The 19,044-nt window shown below is 46.4% G+C and overlaps 1 protein-coding gene across 1 annotated transcript in view; it reads left to right on the top strand.

The window, feature by feature from the left end:
• The first annotated feature begins 3,421 nt into the window (after nt 1-3,421).
• Nucleotides 3,422-19,044, top strand: part of SEPTIN2 (septin 2) — a 493,452-nt gene continuing 477,829 nt past the window's right edge. Inside the window, exon 1 of the mRNA XM_033957764.1 lies at nt 3,422-3,458. Within this exon, the coding sequence (XP_033813655.1) occupies nt 3,450-3,458 (9 nt within the window). The 5' untranslated portion in view covers nt 3,422-3,449. The remainder of the gene's footprint in view (nt 3,459-19,044) is intronic.

The following is a 19,044-nucleotide window of genomic DNA, read 5'->3' as shown; positions in this document are numbered from 1 at the left end:
CCTTCTCTCCCGAGTTTATGGTGAGAGATGTCCTCCTCTCCCCATATTACTAGCCAAATTTGCTTGGTTTCTATTTAAGTTTGCAGCAGTTTCAGGTTTTTGTTTTTTGCCTTTGTGGTAAGAGCCATCCGTGATTGTGGAAAATCTTTGTTCATGGCATGTTGTCATTCTTGGTATCATAAGTACCTTCCTGTTGGTAGTTGTCTTGGCAGGTCCAGCATTGGGCTCCCTTGCTGCAGTCCTCCACATGCGGTGTTGGCTCCTCGCGAGCGATTCACAGCTGCTTCGAAAACCTTCTTGCATTCCCTTCTTTCTTTGCCTCCGGCGAGTGTTTATTTTATGGTCGGCTTCCTTGCTGCAATCCTCCACGTGCAGCGTCAGCTCCTCCCGCACGATTCACGGCTGCTTCGAAAACATTCTCTCCGACGTCATGACGTCAGAGGAAACGCTTCTGACACAGCCGCAGATCGCACGAGAGGAGCCAATGCCGCACGCAGAGGATTGCAGCAAGGGAGCCGACCATAAATAAACACTCGCCGGGAGGCAAAGAAAGAAGGGAATGCGAGAAGGCTTTTGAAGCAGCTGTGAATCGCTCGCAAGGAGCCGGCCAGAAAACTAAATACCCACTGGAGAGAGTCACAGAGGAAGGGAGGGAGAAGTTTGGGCCGCACGAAACTCCTTGCTGGGCCGCGGGTTGGACACCCCTGCTGTAGGCGATGGGAGATTGCTTGCGCTTGTCTGCTCGCTTAGGATAGATAAACCTTTACTTAGAAGAGTGTTTGCCAGACTTACTGGAACGTGGCCGTCCAAGTAGAGAGGAATGATGTGAAGGACTGGAGTGATGTCCAGAGGAATGATGTTGTTTATGCCTATGCCTCGGAGAAGAACGATGCCTGGATGTATAACTCGATGATGATGATCAGTGTCAATGACGAGGTACCGATGAAGCAGTGGTGGTACCTGATGTCAGTTTTGTTAGTGGCCCCCCCAATGTATAGTGGTAGGGGTTAAGTGAAAGGCGTACTGACCAACGCTGGTCCCAGGTTCAGTTCCCTCACTGAAGTTTCACCAGGAAGTAGAATCAAATAATAGGCACAGCCAGAGGTGGTTGCATAAAGAATATATTATAGAAATAGTGAAAAGCAATATTTATAAGCATTACAATTAAGCATTACAATTAATGAGAGAGCAAAGCAGTTTCTCTGCCTTACAGAGTTCAGAGGAAAAGAGAGACATAGAAGCTTGCAGTTCTAGGGAGAGCCAGAGAGAGAAAAGGGGGATGGTCTAAGCTTCGTGTTCCATAGATAAAGGGAAGGATAGACAGAGAAAGAGAGGGAGAGTCAAGACCCCTCTCCTCCAGAAATAGATAGCTTGATAGATAGATAGATTGATAGAGCAGAGAGGAGGCTTTTATACCTTGGCTGAATATAGAAACTTGTATGTCCCAATATCTTTCTGTTTAGAATTTGTAAACTGTTTGAAACAATGGTTAATTTAATTGCTAAGGAGGGTGTGATACTTGTAAACATGGAAGATGGGATTAAGTCTCTGGCTTCTTTGTTTCTTGATCTGTGCACCTGGACCCATTGTCCTAAGCACCCTCTTAATCAGACATTAACACCTTTTAGCTAGTCATGATTCAATCAGGGATACTTGAAACATATCAATCAGGGATACTTAAAACAGTTTCCCTGCCCTCAGGGTCTATCTGCATTCCCATGCCAGAGTCAGATTGATATAATTTCCCATAGGCCTTCGCTGACATAAGTAATGCCAACTAAAAATGCTGAATGGTAACGATAGCTAGGCTGACACCTGCATCTTGTATTGGGCGACGCCAGTACCGAAGGAGCCGATATGAGGGTAACTAGTTGGAACATATCCCCAAGCTCCAAATGAAAAAGAGCATCGAGCTTCTCCTTGAAAGCATGCACCGATACCTGTAGCTTGGGCGCTGGTATCAACGGTACTTTGACTCGCTCCAGAGAGGATGACATAGTTGAGGATGCACCCCTTGAACTTGAAGCAAGTTGCATCAATGGTCTCTGTTTTACCGGCACGACCAGACTCGATGCCTTAGTGGCCTGAGACACCGTGTGGGAAGCTGGTGATCACTTAGCTGGCTTACCTAATGGAGATATAGCCTGCGACACCGGCATGGATGCGGGTACCTCAGACGATGATGATGCCTTCGATGTCGATGGCGTGGACAGTGCCAGTGGTACTGGTCATCTCTCTATGGTACCAAAAAGTGATCTTTGTTGTAAAAGGCGGCTTTTAATAGAACACTTTTGAAGCATCGAATAACGCGTGCAAGTCTCAACGTGGTGATCTGGGCCAAAGCACCGTATGCACCATTTATGCAGGTCTATCAAAGAAATAGTGTGCTGGCACCTGCCGCACTTTTTAAAACCAATTAACGGACAGGACATGGAAGGAAAACCTGCCTCAGCCAAATTGAAACTGAAGGCTGAGGCGAAAACAAAGGCCCCGCCATCTGAAAGAACTGGTGAAAGAAAAATTAAGAGAAAATATATATTTATATATTATAAACAGAAGAAGAAAAAAGTAGAAAACGCATGAGCGGGAAGGCAAAAGTAACCGCAGGACGTTACACATACACACACACATGACTTTGTAGCTCCACAGAAAACTGAGAACTGAGGAGCCATGTGCCTATGTCAGGCGGGAAGGCACTTGCGCATGTGAGGTGTGGTCAGTCGCAAACTTTCTAAAGTTCCTAAGTACACAAACACTTTAGCAGCTGTACGTTCTGGGGCTCTGTGGATGATGTCACCCAAGTGAATATGCTGCCAGCTTGTCCTGGGATAAGCTCTTATTACTAACTTATACAGTGTGGGTGATTTTAGGACCTTAGGCTGGTTGAAGTTGTGCTTTGTTTTTTAATTAGGCTAAAACTTTAAAGCAAGCTAGTCCAAGTTCAATCCTTGAGGAAGCAAGCAGATAGACCAGGTTTTCAAGATAACCCTAATGAATATGCATGACACATAATAAATGTAGGTGGTGTGCAAATCTCTCTCTTGTATATTCATTAGGGATAACTTGAAAAACTGGCCTGCTTGGAGCCCTCAAAGACTTAACTTAGAGCAGCCTGCTTTTGAAGTCTGGCTTTTAGTAGTGAAGAGCACTGTTTCATTTAGAGCTGAGAAAATTTTTCATATGATTGTATAAAACAAAATATAAGCTGGCCTTTGTCATAATCAGGGATACATTCGTTTTAAAAGCAACAAAAGAATGCTCTGCAAATCATTGCATTTCCTCTTGAAAATGGCCAAAGATGCTTGGTACAGACCCTTTACTTGTCTTGAATTAAATATGATGCAGCTATTTGAACAATATCAGCACTACAGTCACAGTACATTAATAAGCTTTTTTGTTTAAATTGTAGTAACATTTTGCTGATACCAGTTGACTAAGCTACTTCAAAGATGTCAAAGGTAAGGTTTCTTAATTACAAATCTGTTTGTCAGACATTTCAGTTCAAAAAATTTATGTTCAAATCTGTTTTATTATGAATACAAAACAACAAAGATAGCAAAGTCAAAGAAAAGATCATCCAATAATACAAAAGTTATTGCGTTGTTTTGGTGGAACAAGAGTAGAAACCCCCCGTCCCCCCTGTCCCCTGAACCCCACCCAAGCAGCAATAACCACCCGTACAAAATCCCCCCCTTATCCCATGAAGGAAACAGAAGTCAATCAACAAAACGCCAAAGGCCCGTGTTCTGGTGGCCCTTGGCAGTCGCAATAGGAAAATCCTCCCCCCCAACAAACAAACAAATCAACAAAACAAAAGGAAAAAAAAAAGGAAGTACCTGCAGTGACCGATCCTGGGAGTGAGCGCGATGAACCTCAACAAGGCTAAGCAAGAGGATTCAAAAGGAGACTGCGACCTCTAGGAGATAAGGAATCCAAATAGACTCCCCACACAATCATAAAGTGACGTCGGTGAAGAGGGTGACCAACCGCCTCTCGGGCCTCTCATGTGGCCAAAGTATGCACCAGAGCTCTCCAAGTCCAAAAAGAAGGAGGCTCAGAAACAGTCCTGGATTGCAAAATGCATTTGTGAACAAGAAGACACACCTTACGACACTAGAGGGGATCCCCTTTAGGAAGGCCACGAAAAGCCCCAGGCAGATCAAGGCCCAACTGCTCCAAGGTACCCACAATTGGTCTCGAAAATAAGCCTCGAAAGTAATGAACGATAGACTTCCAAAAAACTTGTATAGTCCAACAATCCCAAAAGGAATGAGCTAAAGTATTGGGATCCCAACCACATTTCAGGTATAGGGGCGAGTCAATTGGACTTGAGTATAATAGGCCCTATAGATCACTCTACATAACACTCGTGATACTCTGCTCCCATTATCAAGCTAGGGACCCCCCACAGGGCTCACAGAATATCCCAAGTACTAAGATCCATGTGAAGTTCATGACCCCAGTTCTCTTGAAGTCACGGTACCTCTTTAGGGCCCATAAACTTCGATAGGACCCTATACAACGCCGACACCAAAGTAGAATGAACTGCCACCCCTTCAAAGAAAGCCCGAAGACGCACCCCATCAGTAGAGCGAGCCGGTCCTGCGGAAGAGAAAGAATATAATGTTTCACTTGACAATAGGCAAAAGTATCACCCCAGCACCCACCCAAGCGGTCCCCAAAAGCAGCAAGAGGTTTCAAACAGCCCTCCTCAGTCAACAGATGTTCCACGAGACGAAATCCGCAAATAGCCCAGCTAAGAAAAGCAGGGTTATCCCAGCCCAGAGGAAAGGCCAAGTTCCCACGGAAGGGAAGTTGATTCGACATGCACAGGTCCCCTCCCAATCTTCTGATCAAGCTCCCCCACACAGTGCGCATAGGTTTCAAAAGAACACACGCACGGAAATCAGTGGGAAGCTCCTTAGTAAGCAAATGTAAGAGACTATAAAAAGAATGAGGAGCATAGACAGCGCGTTAAAAATCCAAAGGAGTATGCTGATGTTCTCCCAGCAACCAGTCTTTCAGATACCTGAGTAAACAGGCTTCATTGTAAAGGCCAAAATCGGGAAGTCCGAGGCCCCCCTGTTTCCAGCCACCCACCAAATATTGAAAGCGAACTTTCGGCTTATGCGAATGCCAGCAAAAAATGGGACAATAAATGGTGCAAACGCGTAAGATCCTTCTTCAACAAACGAAGTGGCAAAGCTTGTAACACATACAGCCAATGCGGGAAAATCATGTGAATTAAAGATATACGGCCTATCAGGGCCAGAGGGAGGTCACCCCAGGCCTCAAGTTGGACCCTAGTATCAGCCAAAAGCTTAGGAATATTAAGCAAATAAAGCTGAGTCATTGAGACTGAAAGATAGACCCCCAAATACCGAAAGGAGCCTGGGACCCATCGTAAAGGAAAGGAAGCGCCCCACTGAACTTTTAAGACCGGGGAGGAAGGTAAGGTCTCAGACTTGATCAGATTCAAACAGAAGCCAGCGTAGTCTCCATACTCTCTAATAGTCTCCAAGCAGCAACTTTAAAGCTCTGAGCCCCCAACTGAACACACTGGATAGCCGGATTCGAATAGACATCACGGAGGAGGGGGGTCAAGCACCAATACGAACAATAAAGGGGACAAAGGACACCCCTGGTGGGTTCCAGTATGAATCTCAAATAAAGAAGAGCGACAACCATTGACCCATAGAGCGGCCTGAGGAGTAGCATAGAGCGCACAGATCGCCGAGACAAAACGGCCCTGAAAGCCATATTTAGTCAGAAGCAAACAAGAAATCCCAGTGAATGCGGTCGAACACCTTCTCAGCATCGAAACTAATACGAAGAGAAGGCGCCATGACTCTAGAACTATAGTCCCAAGGACGTTAAAATTTTGTGCAAGTTTTTCGCCACAGAGCAACCCTGAACGAAACCGACCTGAGACTCGTGAAGAAGAAGCGGCAACACCCGAGCCAATCGGTTAGCCAGAATCTTTACCTAAAGTTTGATATCAAAATTAAGTAGCGAAATAGGTCTATAAGATTCCGGGATAGTAGGATCTCTCCTGGGTTTCGGAAGAACAATGATCTGAGCTACATTAAGGTGTTAGGCATCGCCTCAGCATTGATCATCACATTAAACATAGACAGCGGTGACACAATTTCAGGCTTCAGAAGTTTATAGAATTCGGCTCTATAACCATCGACCCCCAGGGGCTTTTAAAGTAGGACTTTGTGCAATAGCGAGTTCCACCTCTCTGGCCTCAACGGGCGCATTCAACTGGGCATTCTGCTCCTCAGTAAGACAAGGGAGAGCAAGTTCATCTAAGTAGAGTTCCCCAGGGAGCCCCAAAGCCGGAGGTGGAGCATAGAGAGCTGCATAAAAACGTCAAAAGACACCACAGATGTCAGTATCACTAGTGACCAAACGGGCCAAAAGTTCCCCCCCCTTATTACCGTGAACATATAAGCGATATTTATAATATATAATAAGTTGCCCGTTAACGTAAGATCTCATTGATCACCGTCTGCAAAGAGAGTAAACTCTGTTTGTTACTTGGAGTAGGGTGAAGACCAAAAGCACGCCGCGCTCTCATCAGCTGCCCCGACAAACGAAACAACTCCCTATCACACATCTTCCGCACCCGGCTGACATAATTAATAATAACTTCCCGAAGAACCGCCTTCGCCGCTTCCCAGTATAAAACCAGATTATCCACATGATGACTATTATGGAATTGATAATCCTTCCACGCCTTCAGAAGATACGGCGAAAAGTTAGGATCATCCTGGAGCCATAAAGGATAAGCCCAGCACCCCGGCGGATGAGGCCCCACTCCCAAGTCCCAGTCCATCCACACCCAGGCATGATCCGAGATCACATAAGGCACAATCTCCATTCGTCATACCCTGGAAAAGAGAGAGCGAGAAAGCTCGAGAGGCTTGAGCGCGAGAGATATGGATATAATCCCGCTCCCCAGGATGCAGGAGTCTCCAAACATCCAATAGATCCAAAATTTCAAACAACTGAGGGAGACCCTTAACCTCAGTTACCCCACCACCACTAGAAGAATGAGATTTGTCCAGGGAAGCGTCCCAGGCGATGTTGAAGTCACCCCCCCAAAATCATCGGGAGAGGAGCATGCAACAAAAGGAAAGTCTTCAAACGAGTATAAAAAGATTTATCATAGGTATTGGGAGCATAGACACACCCCACCAGCACTGGAGCACCTCCGATCACCACCGTGCAAAAAGCATAGTGTCCCCCCTCATCAATAGCCACGGGCGTAATCTGGGTAGCCACCGCTTTCCGAAAAAGAATAGCTACTCCCCGCTTCTTCCCGACTGCAGCCGCGGTTATACAGCGCTCCGCCCAACCCCTCCTCAATTTAGCATGTTCTAAGTCAGTAAGGTGTGTCTCCTGCAACATAACAATATCCGCTTCAAGTCTCTGCAGATTTTGTAAAATTTTGGCATGTTTAATAGGAGAATTAATGCCTCCAACATTCCAAGTAACGAGACTCACCATTGAACTTATGAAAAAATGAAACAAATGAAGTGAAAGAGTGATTAAAAAAGATTGGCCGTCCCAGCCTACAGCATCCATCAGAAAAGAGAACAGGCCTCCAGGCCATCAACTGGTTCACAACAAGAAAACGAGCGCTCAAGTGAAAATAGTGTCTCCCGGGACAAGGCACCGCAAAAGCAAAAAAACCCCACCCAACCAAAGAAAAAACAAACCCCCGCACACATCCCCACCCCTACTCCTCCCACCCCCACCCTCCCCCCATTCCCAACATTAAACCCATCCCAAATAAACCCCCATGAACCCACAAACAATGGCTTTTCCTGAAGGAAAAGCAAATCATGTACAATGCCCTCCCACAACCCCTAAGACAAAAGAAGCCAAATCCACCCATCTCCCAAACCTGGCATGAAACACAGTTGGACCCAAAAATGGGCCCCACAGATAGAAAGCCCAGAGAGAGGGGAGAGGGCAGAGAGGCAGACAATTCCCAGTCATACAAGTACCAAAACATGATCAAGCAAGGATCAAACAATGCCCTACCGGAAACCCCCACCACTCAAAGCCCTCCCTCTCCACACACATCTTCAAGCAACCCAGACCCCTATGGAAACACACACTGCTCCCTAGCCCACCCACAAAGGGGCAACCACGCCAATTTCAACTGGCAGCCGAACTAATGGAGCAGGAAAGAGAAAGGAAAGGAAAAAAAAAAAAGAAACCAGGAAGGAACACCCACAGCAACCAACACTTATCATGCCAAAACTCTCATACCCCCCTGAAGTCCAGGTCCCCCACCCCAGTCCCCACACACTCCAAAACACAAAGAACAAGCCTCAAAAGAACAAATACAATAGTTCGTCCAGGTAGTCCTCGGGTAACTCAACAGTCAAGCATGGACAGAACTGGAAAAAGAACCATAGGGTCTCCGGAGCTCCCCCACTCCATTTCCCAGAGACCAAGAGGTGCAGTTCAGAGTCTTATGAGAGGCCAGAAGGCCCGGGAACCAGGCCCATACACCATGCGGAGCTCAAAGTCAAAGGAAAAGTCAAGGCACAGTGCTCCCAGCCCCAGGAAGAAACACATAGGGCCCCAGGAGTGCAGATAGGCCAGGAACATCTCAGATAAACCTCAGAGTAGTGAGGAAAGGGCCAAAACACAACGTTAAACAGGGCTAAGGGCCGCTCTCTTGCCAACAGCTAAACAATAGAACCAGTCCACATTAGCAGCAGGCTACACCCTCACTCTGCCGGCCCCACTGTGGATGAAATTGTGCTGGTAGAGGGCCCCGCCGTAGACTCCCAGGCCAAGAAGGACTGTGCCTCTGCCACAGTGGTATAAAAAGTGGTAGTCCCATTACTCTGGACCCGTAGCTTCACCGGGTACAGCAAGGTGAAGCAAATGTTGCGTTGAATCAGCGCTGTACACACTGGGGCAAAGGCTCTTCGCTGTTGCGAGACTTTGGCAGAGTAATCTTGGAAGCATAAAATTCTTCTGTTGTTATAAGTCAGTTCTGATCCCCATGAAGGGCTTGAAGAATAGCCTGCTTTTGAACATAGCTTAACAGTTTAACAATCATCACGCGCAGTCTCGCCATCATGGATCGCTTGAGGCCCAGCCTGTGAGCTCGTTTAATGCACAGGGGTCCCAAACCAGATGGTAAGGGAGGAAGTAAGCCAAGATTCCATGGTAGAACGCTGATCAGACTCCGGCAAATCCTCAGGCAAGCTGACAAACCATAAATTGCAGTGCCAGGTCCTCAAGACGATCCTCCAAGGCAGCAATAGTGTTTTCATGGCTGCTCAGCAAGCCCTCCGTGCTCAGCACGCGATCGTCCAAAGCCGCCATGCGTTAGTGAAAAGTGGCCACATCCTGCCCCATCACGTCCAGCTTCTCCTGCACTCTCTCAAGCTTAGCGTCGATGGGGAGCAGGCGCTTCTCCAAAATAATTTCCATTGCGGCGGTCAGCTCAGCAGCAACCTCCAAGACCGCTTCTGAACTAGCGGGCGCCGCCATCTTGCTATCCAAAGCCTTCTGCCAGTCCTGATCCTTTCATGGGACTTTTGCCGACATCGCGGGCAACAGGGTCGTGGCCATCAGGAGCAGCAGTCACAGAGAAAGAGCCCGATCCCAAACCCGGTAGCAGGGCACTTAGAAATCGCCGATTATAAGGAGGAGTGAGAGGAAGTGGCAGGAGAGACAGTGATCAGCGTCTGCCCTGCTTCATGGCGTCATTCAGTTCAAAAAATTTAAACAAATACCTGTAGCTAGAGATATCGGCAGATAAAGGCCATTTGGCTTTCATAGCTTGCCATTTGTATTTGCCTATTGTGCTTTTATCAGTACTTTTTTGGTATCTGGTCTTCTCCTCCTTAACTTTCCATTGAGCATATTGGAAATTTCTGTTAAACAAAGCATATGAGTCTGACAAGTGTGTAGAATCCCCTAAATCAGGGGTGCCCACACTTTTTTGGCTTGTGAGCTACTTTTATAATGACTAAATCAAAATGATCTACCAACAATAAAAATGCTAAATAAATAAATAAATAAATATATATATATATAAACTAAACCTTAAGTTTGTATACCGCATCATCTCCATAAAGATAGAGCTCGGCACGGTTTATAGGTAATTCAATAAAAGAGGGAAGGACATAATAAGAAATTAGAGGTTATGAAGATGATAGCTAGCTTTACATTTTAAATAGATAGCTTTACGTTTTGGAGAAAAGCAGGTTTTCAGATGCTTTCTGAATAATTGGAATGAGCCTAGGTTCTGCAGTGGGGCAGGGAGGTTATTCCAAAGCTCAATGAATTTGAAGAAAAGGGATTTCCCTAATTTACCTGCATACAATGATGCCTTTTAATGAGGGAAAAGATAGTTTGAGTATGTGGGCAGATCTGGTGGTGTCAGGTCTCGAAGAATTCTAGGATAGTGAGATTAGGGGAGGAAGAATGCCATGTAGGATCTTGAAAATTAGGCAGGTATATTTAAAGTGAATCCTAGAAATCACCGGAAGCCAGTGAAGTTTTGACAGAAGCGGGGAAACATGATCGAATTTGCTTTTTGCAAAGATCAACCTAGCCGCAGTGTTTTGGATCCGCTGAAGTCTTTGAAGACTTTTCTTGGTTAGACTTAGATAGATGGAGTTACAATAGTCCAGTCTGGAAAGAATGATTGATTGTCCAAGGACAGCAAAATATTGTTGGCGGAAGCAGGATCTCACTTTCCTCAACATGTGAAGACTAAAAAAAACATTTTTTTACCAGAGAGTTGAGATGATCATTAAAGGAAAGTGTAGAGTCAATAATGATGCCCAAAACTTTGCTTGAGAATTCAATCTGCAGTGTGGGACCAGAAGGTAGTGGAATGAGTGTGGGTAACTGATCTAATTTTGGGCCAAGCCAGAGTAGTTTTGTTTTGGACTCATTCAGCTTCATTTGTACAGAGAGGGCCCAGGATTGGAGTTTCGTTATGTTTTCGGTGAGGTTAGTGAGGTTCAAATCTATCTCGAGAGAGGACAAGGATGTCATCTGCATATGTAAATAGAGTTTCAAAGGGAGATAGATGGAAAAATTTCAAAGAAGACATATAAATGTTGAAAAGAATAGGGGACAGGGGTGATCCCTGGGGAACACCACATAGCGGTCTCCAAGGAGAAGACATGGTTCCATTCATGTTAACAGTGTAAGAGCGGGATCATAAAAATTTTGAGAACCAGTCTAAAACTGTGGAATCAATGCCTATCTCAGAAAGTTGGTAAATTAGGATATCGTGGTGGACAATATCAAAGGCCGCACATAGATCGAATTGTAGTAGGATAGAAAACTTATTACGAGATTGAAGTTGTTGAATCTTTGAGATTAAAGAGGCCAGCAGGGATTCAGTGCTGAAATTGGGTCTGAAGCCATATTGGCAAGGTAATAGAATGGAGAATCTCTCTAAGTAAGATGAGAGCTGAGTGGATATAATAGCCTTGAGCATTTTGGTCAGGAGAGGAATATTTGCTATAGGATGATAGCTGGAAGGGGAGGATAGGTCTAGATCAGCTTTTTTCAGTAGTGGGGTCAGGGCAATGTGTCCCATTTGTACGGAAAATAGACCAGATAGTAAGGCTGAGTTGATAAGTCTGGTGAGAGATGAAATAGCCTGCGTGGGAATTTTCTCGTAAAAGTAGGAAGGAAATGGGTCCAGGGCACATTTGCAGGATCTTAATTTGTGGCACAGTTTAGAGACCTGGGCTTCAGATACATGCTCAAAGACTGTCCAGGATCTGTCTACTGGGATAGGGTTAGTGTCGCTGGGCACCAGAGAATTGTAAGTGACTGCTGATGGAAAAGAACTTCTTATAGTAGCAACCTTTTCGTTGAAGAATTTTGCTAGGTCGTCTGCTGCTGGAGAGGAGGGGAGTTATTTTTAGAGGTTAAGGAGTGCCAGATGTTAAACAATGTGCTTCTCTGGTTATTGGATCTGGTGATTTTGTCACCGTAGAAATTCTTCCTTGCTTTTTTTAGTACTGTATTGTAGAACTTGATATTGTTCCTCCAGGACTGTCTTATCTGCAGGGGATTTAGATTTTTTTCCATTTACGCTTCAATACTCAGCATTTTTGCTTCAGTTCTCTTCAGTTTATATTTAAAATAAGAACATAATAATAATAATAATTTTATTTTTATATACCACCAAAGCCATGATAGTTCGAGGCAGTTTACAACAAGAGGCGCTGGACAATCAGCGAAGTAGTTACAATTCAAAGCCATCGGAAATAAGGTAATAATAATAATAATAATAACTTTATTTTTGTATACCGCAATACCACAAAACAGTTCAGAGCGATTTACAGGAGAAGAGACTGTACATATACAGCAAAGTTACAGAGTATCAGTAAACAGTTCAGAGTAGTTTATAGGAGATAAGAACTGTATTTATGCAATGAAGGTACAGAGAATTAGTTATCAAGTGTGTGGTATAAACCAGTGGACATTACAAAATGATCCGATAACTGTTGCACGGGGGGGGGGGGGTGCGAACAATAATCATGCAAGAGGGGGAGGGAGGCGAGGTTGAGATTAGTAGTTTGGTTGGGAGGGCGGGAGTTAGAGGAATTTATCAAAGAGGTATGATTTGAGAGATTTCCTGAAAGATAGGTAGGTTGGGGCAAGAGAGATGAGGGTGGTCAAGCAGTCATTCCATTTGCCAGCTTGGAAAGAGAGGGTTTTGTCCAAGAATCTTTTGTAGATGCATCCTTTTGGGGAGGGGTAGGCAAACAGGTGGACATTGCGTGTTCGGTTAGAGCCTGGGAAGACGAAGTGGTGTGACAGGTATATCGGGGCTGAGCCAGATAGGGTTTTGAAGCAGAGGCAGGCGAATTTGAAGATGACCCTTGCTTCAAACGGTAGCCAATGAAGTTTTCTGTAGAAGGGGCTGATGTGGTCTGACTTTTTAAGCCCATAGATGAGGCGGACGACGGTGTTCTGGATGAATCTTAGTTGTTTAATGGTTTTCTTGTAGGAGCCCAGGTATATGATGTTACAGTAATCCAGGGTATTTAGGATTAGGGATTGGACCAGCAAACTGAAGGTGGGGAAATCAAAGTAATGTTTGATAGAACGGAGTTTTCAAAGGGTGGAAAAGCATTTTTTGACCTGGGCATTGGTGTGATCTTCCAAGGTGAGGCATCGGTCCAAGATGACTCCGAGAATTTTTATAGTGGAATTGATTGGATACGTTAAACCATTGAGATGCAGGGTGGTGGTCATTAGTTTGTGGTTGGGACTTGCAAGGAAGAACTTGGTTTTTTCTGGGTTTAGTTTCAGTTTGAAGCGTGTGGTCCAGTTTCATACCATGGTGAGGACGGTTGAGATGTATTGTTCTGTCTCATGTGACAGTGAGGTGATAGGTATGATGATTGTAATGTCATCTGCATAGATATAGGATTTCAGGTTATGGTTCGATAACAAGTGTCCCAGTGATGCCATATAGACGTTGAATAGTGACGGGGATAGGGGGGAGCCTTGGGGAACTCCGCAGGGGTTGCTCCAGGTATGGGAGAAGGTTCCGTCGTTATGGACTTGGTAGGTTCAGTTTTTTAGGAAGCCTGTGAGCCAGGTTAGTACTTGTCCGGAAATGCCAATGGAGTCGAGGCAACTAATCAGAATGTCATGGTCTACTAGGTCGAAGGCACTGCTGAGGTCAAACTGGAGTAACAGTGCGCTGTTTCCCAGTGAGAATAGTTGGAGAAGGTGATTGGTTAGTGAGGCAAGAACGGTTTCCGTACTGTAGTTAGTGCGGAATCCAGACTGGGAGTCGTGGAGGATGTTAAATTTCTCTAGGTATGGCATGAGATTGTAATTGACAAGTCCTTCCATGATTTTAAGGAAAAGAGGAATATTGGTGATGGGTCTGTAGTTGGAGGCTACAGAGGGAGATTCTTTGGGGTTTTTGATTATTGGAGATACGAGGATGTGGCCAAGTTCCTTTGGGAAGTGACCAGTAGACAGGCAGAGGGTGACCCAGTTGAAGAGTTCAGCTTTGAAGGGGAGGGGGGCAGTTTTCATGATGGATGGAGGGCAGTTATCTAGTAGGCAGTTTGATTTGGAATATTTTGAGTATAGCTTGAGAAATAGGTTCCATTCTGGGTTTTTGAAGTGAGACCAGGTCATGTCAGCAGGTGAGCCATCATTTTCTGGAGAAGGTAGGTGGATATATGGGTAGGTGCTAGTTGTTGTGAGCGTTGTTTTCAAGTTAAGAATTTTGTTGGCGAAGTGGTCGGCTAGATTTGTCGGGGAGGGTGGTAGATCTGTGGGGGAGCTTTTCTGTGGGGCGGTGTCAAATAAGGAGTTAACTAGTCTGAATAGTTTATTGGTGTTCAGGGATGGGGTGTTGATAGATTGGGAGTAGTGTCTGTGGCGCTTTTCTTTGATCATTTTTTTGTATTCTGTAACTTTAATTCGCCAGGAGTGTCTGTCAGTGTTTGTGCCTGATTTGTACCAGGTTCTTTCCAGTTTGCGTACAGGTTGGGAGAAGTGATACACTAGATTCATAGGTTACAATCGGTTAAACAAATTCGTTTTTATTGATTTTCTAAAATTGAGGTAAGATGAGGACTAGTTGATGATGTTAGCCAGCCAGTCGTTCCATTTACCTGCCTGGGAGGCAAGAGTTCTGTCCAGGAATCTTTTGTAGTGGCAGTCCTTTAATGATGGAAAGGAGAACAAATGAATTCTGCGTGTAGACCTAATAGAACTGTCCAGATTAAATTGAGAAACCAGATATAGGGGCCAGGCCAAAAATTGATTTATAGCAAAGGCAAAAAAATTTAAACAAAACTCGTGCTTCCAAGGGCAGCCAGTGAAGATTTTGATACTAGGGACTGATGTGTTCCTATTTTCTCAACCCAAAAATCAGTCGAACCGCTGAATTTTGAATGATTCGGAGTCTTTGTAGGGTTTTTTTGAAGGTACCCAAATAAATGATGTTGCAGTAGTCAAGTGTGCTTAGAATGGAAGATTGAACCAATAAGCGGAATGATACTGCGTCAAAATATTTTCTGATGGTTCTGAGTTTCCATAAGATCGAGAAGCATTTTCTAACCAAAAAGTCCGTGTGTACATTTAGGGTAAGGTGTCGGTCCAGGGTCACTCACAGAATTTTTATGGAACCTTCAATAGGGAAAGCCTGAGCGTTCACAAAACTTGCTGAGTCTTTAATTTTGTCATTTGGGCTTGCTAAGAAAAATTTGGTTTTGTCCGAGTTGAGTTTTAGTTTGAATTTGGTCATCCATAATCCGATCTGATTTAAAATAAATGACAGGTGATTCTTTGTTTCAGACTACAGGGATGTAAGGGGGAGATGACAATAGTGATGTCGAATAGCCTTACTGGGTCAGACCAATGGTCCATCAAGCCCAGTAGCCCGCTCTCATGGTGGCCAATCCAGGTTACCAGTACCTGGCCAAAACCCAAGAAGTAGCAACATTCCATGCTACCAATCCAGGGCAAGTAGTGGCTTCTCCCATGTCTTTCTCAATAACAGACTATGGACTTTTCCTCCAGGAACTTTTCAAAACCTTTCTTAAAGCCAACTGCGCTATCCGCTCTTACCACAATCTCTGGCAACATGTTCCAGAGCTTAACTATTCTCTGAGTGAAAAAAAAAATTTCCTCCTATTGGTTTTAAAAGTATTTCCCAGTAACTTCGAGTGTCCCCTAGTCTTTGTAATTTTTGATGAAGTGAAAAATCGATCCATATGTACACATTCTACTCCACTCAGGATTTTGTAGACTTCAATCATATCTCCCCTCAGCCGTCTCTTTTCCAAGCTGGAAAGCCCTAACCGTTTTAGTCTTTCCTCATATGAGAGGCGTTCCATCCCCTTTATCATCTTGGTCACTCTTCTTTGAACCTTTTCTAGCACCGCTATATCTTTCTCGAGATAAGGAGACCAGAATTGAATGCAATACTCCAGATGAGGTTGCAGTATGGAGTGATACAGGGGCATTATAACATTCTTAATCTTGTTAACCATCCCTTTTTAAATAATACCTAGCATCCTGTTTGGTTATTTGGCCACCGCCGCATATGGGCTGAAGGTTTCATTGTATTGTCTATGAGACCAGAATTGAATGCAATACTCCAGATGAGGTTGCACTATGGAGTGATACAGGGGCATTATAACATTCTTAATCTTGTTAACCATCCCTTTTTAAATAATACCTAGCATCCTGTTTGGTTATTTGGCCACCGCCGCATATGGGCTGAAGGTTTCATTGTATTGTCTATGATGACAGCCAGATCCTTTTCTTGGACGCTAAACCCCAATGTGGACCCTAGCTTATCCCAGGACAAGCAGGCAGCATATTCTCTACATGTGGGTGATGTCATCCACGGAGCCCCGTCGCGGACAGCTTTTCAAGCAATCTTGATTGAAGATCTCAAGTTTGCTAGTACTACCCATTCATGTGTGCCTTCCTGCTCCACTAGAGGGCGCATCCCCTCCTCGGGGTCTTCAGTTCTTAGTTTTCCGCGGAGCCAGAAAGCCCTGTCTCTCTTCTCTGCAATCTCTAAGTGCCTTTCTAGCACCACGGCTTTCTTGTTTTCATACGGGAGTCGCTGTGCGCGTTGTTAATTGTTTCCTTTTCTTTAATTTTAATTTTTTGTTTTTCGGTTCGGCGACCGGGGGCTCCCGGTTCGCCGTGGCCGCTTGGCCTCGAGTGGCTGCGGCCATCTAAACTTATGTCCCGGCCTCTCACCAGGTTTAAGAAGCGCTTTCAATGCGGGCGGGTTATCTCCATCACTGACCCGCACCACTGGTGTATCCTGTGCCTGGTTGCTGATCACCTGACGGATTCCTGTCCTCGCTGTGCCACACTTCAACCTCGGGCTCTTTGGCGGAGTAGGGCCAGGATTGCAGAGCTTTTCACCATGGAAGCCGCTCCTGTTTCGACTCCGATCTCGGCCTCGACCTCGACCTCAGCTTCGGCCTCAGTCTCGACGTCGGCCTCGAAGACCTCAGCCCCAGGCAAATCTCCCTAGACCTCGAAGCCCTCGGGGACATCGACCTCGAAGACTTGGGCTCTGGGTAGGTCCCCTCTTCCTCCTTCAGGTTCAGCTCAGCTACAGAAGAAGCCTTCCTCAGAGTCTCTGGCCATCCAGGCAGTGAGTGTAGTGTTGCCGGCCTTGACGAGACCTTCCTCTAAACCCTCCAAGCGTGCTTCCACCACACGGAATACTCATCCTCGAGGTCACCCTCGGTGGAATGCACTGCTGCACCTGCCCGGCCGAATATGGTCATGGTGCTGATGTTTGAGGAGGCGCTGAAGGCTATCATCTCCTCGGAGCTCTTCTCGGCATTGGCGCAGCTTGCTCCAGCCTCGACCTCGCGAGTGGTGGACCAGCCTGTGCATCGCGTCGAGGCTTCTCAGGGCAAGGCACGTCGATCTCAGCGTCTGTCCTCGTCGGATTCTTCGCCTCTTCCATCGAGGCACGTTTCTCCCTCAAGCCGGCCTCGGTGAGGCACCGGTTGAGGTGCCTTGCGAAACATCCGCGGGACTCCCCTTCGAGAAGGGGCAGATCCCTGGGTCCTCGCACTACGGGCTCCATTAAGACCTCGGACCTCACTCTGTCCAACCCGAGTTTGTTGAGGTCGCCGATCCGGTTGGACTCCCCGATCCGGGAGGAGCCTACCTCGGGAGACCCGGCCTCGGGTTCCCGAGGCTTGTCTTCGGGCCGGGGTTCTCCGGGGCGCCGTCCTCAGACCTAGACGGTCCTTGCCTCCCGATCCTCCCCTCTGGGGACTTCGAGGCGCAAGCTCTCGTCGACGCATCCTCGTTCTTTCAGTGGGGCTTCCTCGGCGTCCAATGCTGGTGGATACGGATGTTCCCCCGCACTATTCTAGGGAGGCTTCCCCCTACTTTTCAGCTGCCCTGCGGTCTCGTTCCACCACTCCCTCTGGAGAGCACTCTGAAAGCCGGCCCTCTTCCTTCACTAGATTTGTGCAGGATATGGGGAAGGCCTTGCACCAGGACCGTCAGTCCAATTCCAGGTATACCAAGGAGTTCTTGGAGAAGATGGAGCTCCCTTACCCTCCTAGGGAATCCCTGCGGTTGCCTCTGAATCCGGTCTTGCAGCAGACCTTCTTTTGCAATCTGGAGACGCCCTATGCTATTCCGGCTATTCCCTCCAAAATGGAGTCCCGGTACTGGACGGTGCAATGCAAAGGGTTTGAAAAGGTGCAGCTCTCTCACCAGTCATTGGTGATGGAGTCTACCCTTAAAAAGTCTCACCCTTCCAAAGTCTATGCCGCTGTCCCGCCTGGCTGGGAGGGCAGGACTATGGATAAGTTCGGGCGACACCTATATCAGAACTCCATGATGGCGAACCGAGTCCTGAATTATAACTTCACTTTTACATCTTATCTCAAGTGGTGCATTAAGTCCCTGCCATCTTTTGAGGACGCCTTGCCTTCTGTGCACCGTGCGGAGTTTCGCCGGCTTGTAGATATACTGTCACAGCTTCGGCTGTACATGTTCCAGACCTCCTATGATGCGTTTGAGCTATCGTCTAGAGTCTCGGCCTTCGCGGTGGCCATGCGTCGTCTGGCGTGGCTCCGCATTGTCGACATGGACCCCCAACCTGCAGAACCGGTTGGCCAATCTTCCGTGCTTGGGGAATGAGCTGTTCGATGATTCCATTGAGGCGGCACGAAGCGCCTCTCCGAACACAAACGCTCCTTTGCTTCTTTGGTCCGGCCTAAGGCGAAACCTGCTCCGCCCAAGACCTACCAGCTAAGTCCACACCAGTGTTTTCTCGCCCTCCGCCTCGGCATCCTCAGCAGCAGAGGGCTCCTAAACCTAAGACGCAGCCGTCCTTTTGACTGGCCCGGCAGGATGGGGCTGGCTCCTTCCGCCTTGGGGGTTCCCCTTTTACCCATCAGGGGACATCTCCGCGCCTTTTCTCAACGTTGGGCAGAGATCACTGCGGACTCTTGGGTCCTCTCCGTCATTCGGGAGGGATACTCCCTCAACTTCCGG

The sequence above is a fragment of the Geotrypetes seraphini genome, chromosome 9 (assembly GCF_902459505.1).
Source record: "Geotrypetes seraphini chromosome 9, aGeoSer1.1, whole genome shotgun sequence".
Taxonomy (NCBI): Eukaryota; Metazoa; Chordata; class Amphibia; order Gymnophiona; family Dermophiidae; genus Geotrypetes; species Geotrypetes seraphini.
The sequence above is the reverse complement of the archived record's forward strand: the minus strand, read 5'-3'. Positions and strand labels throughout refer to the sequence as shown.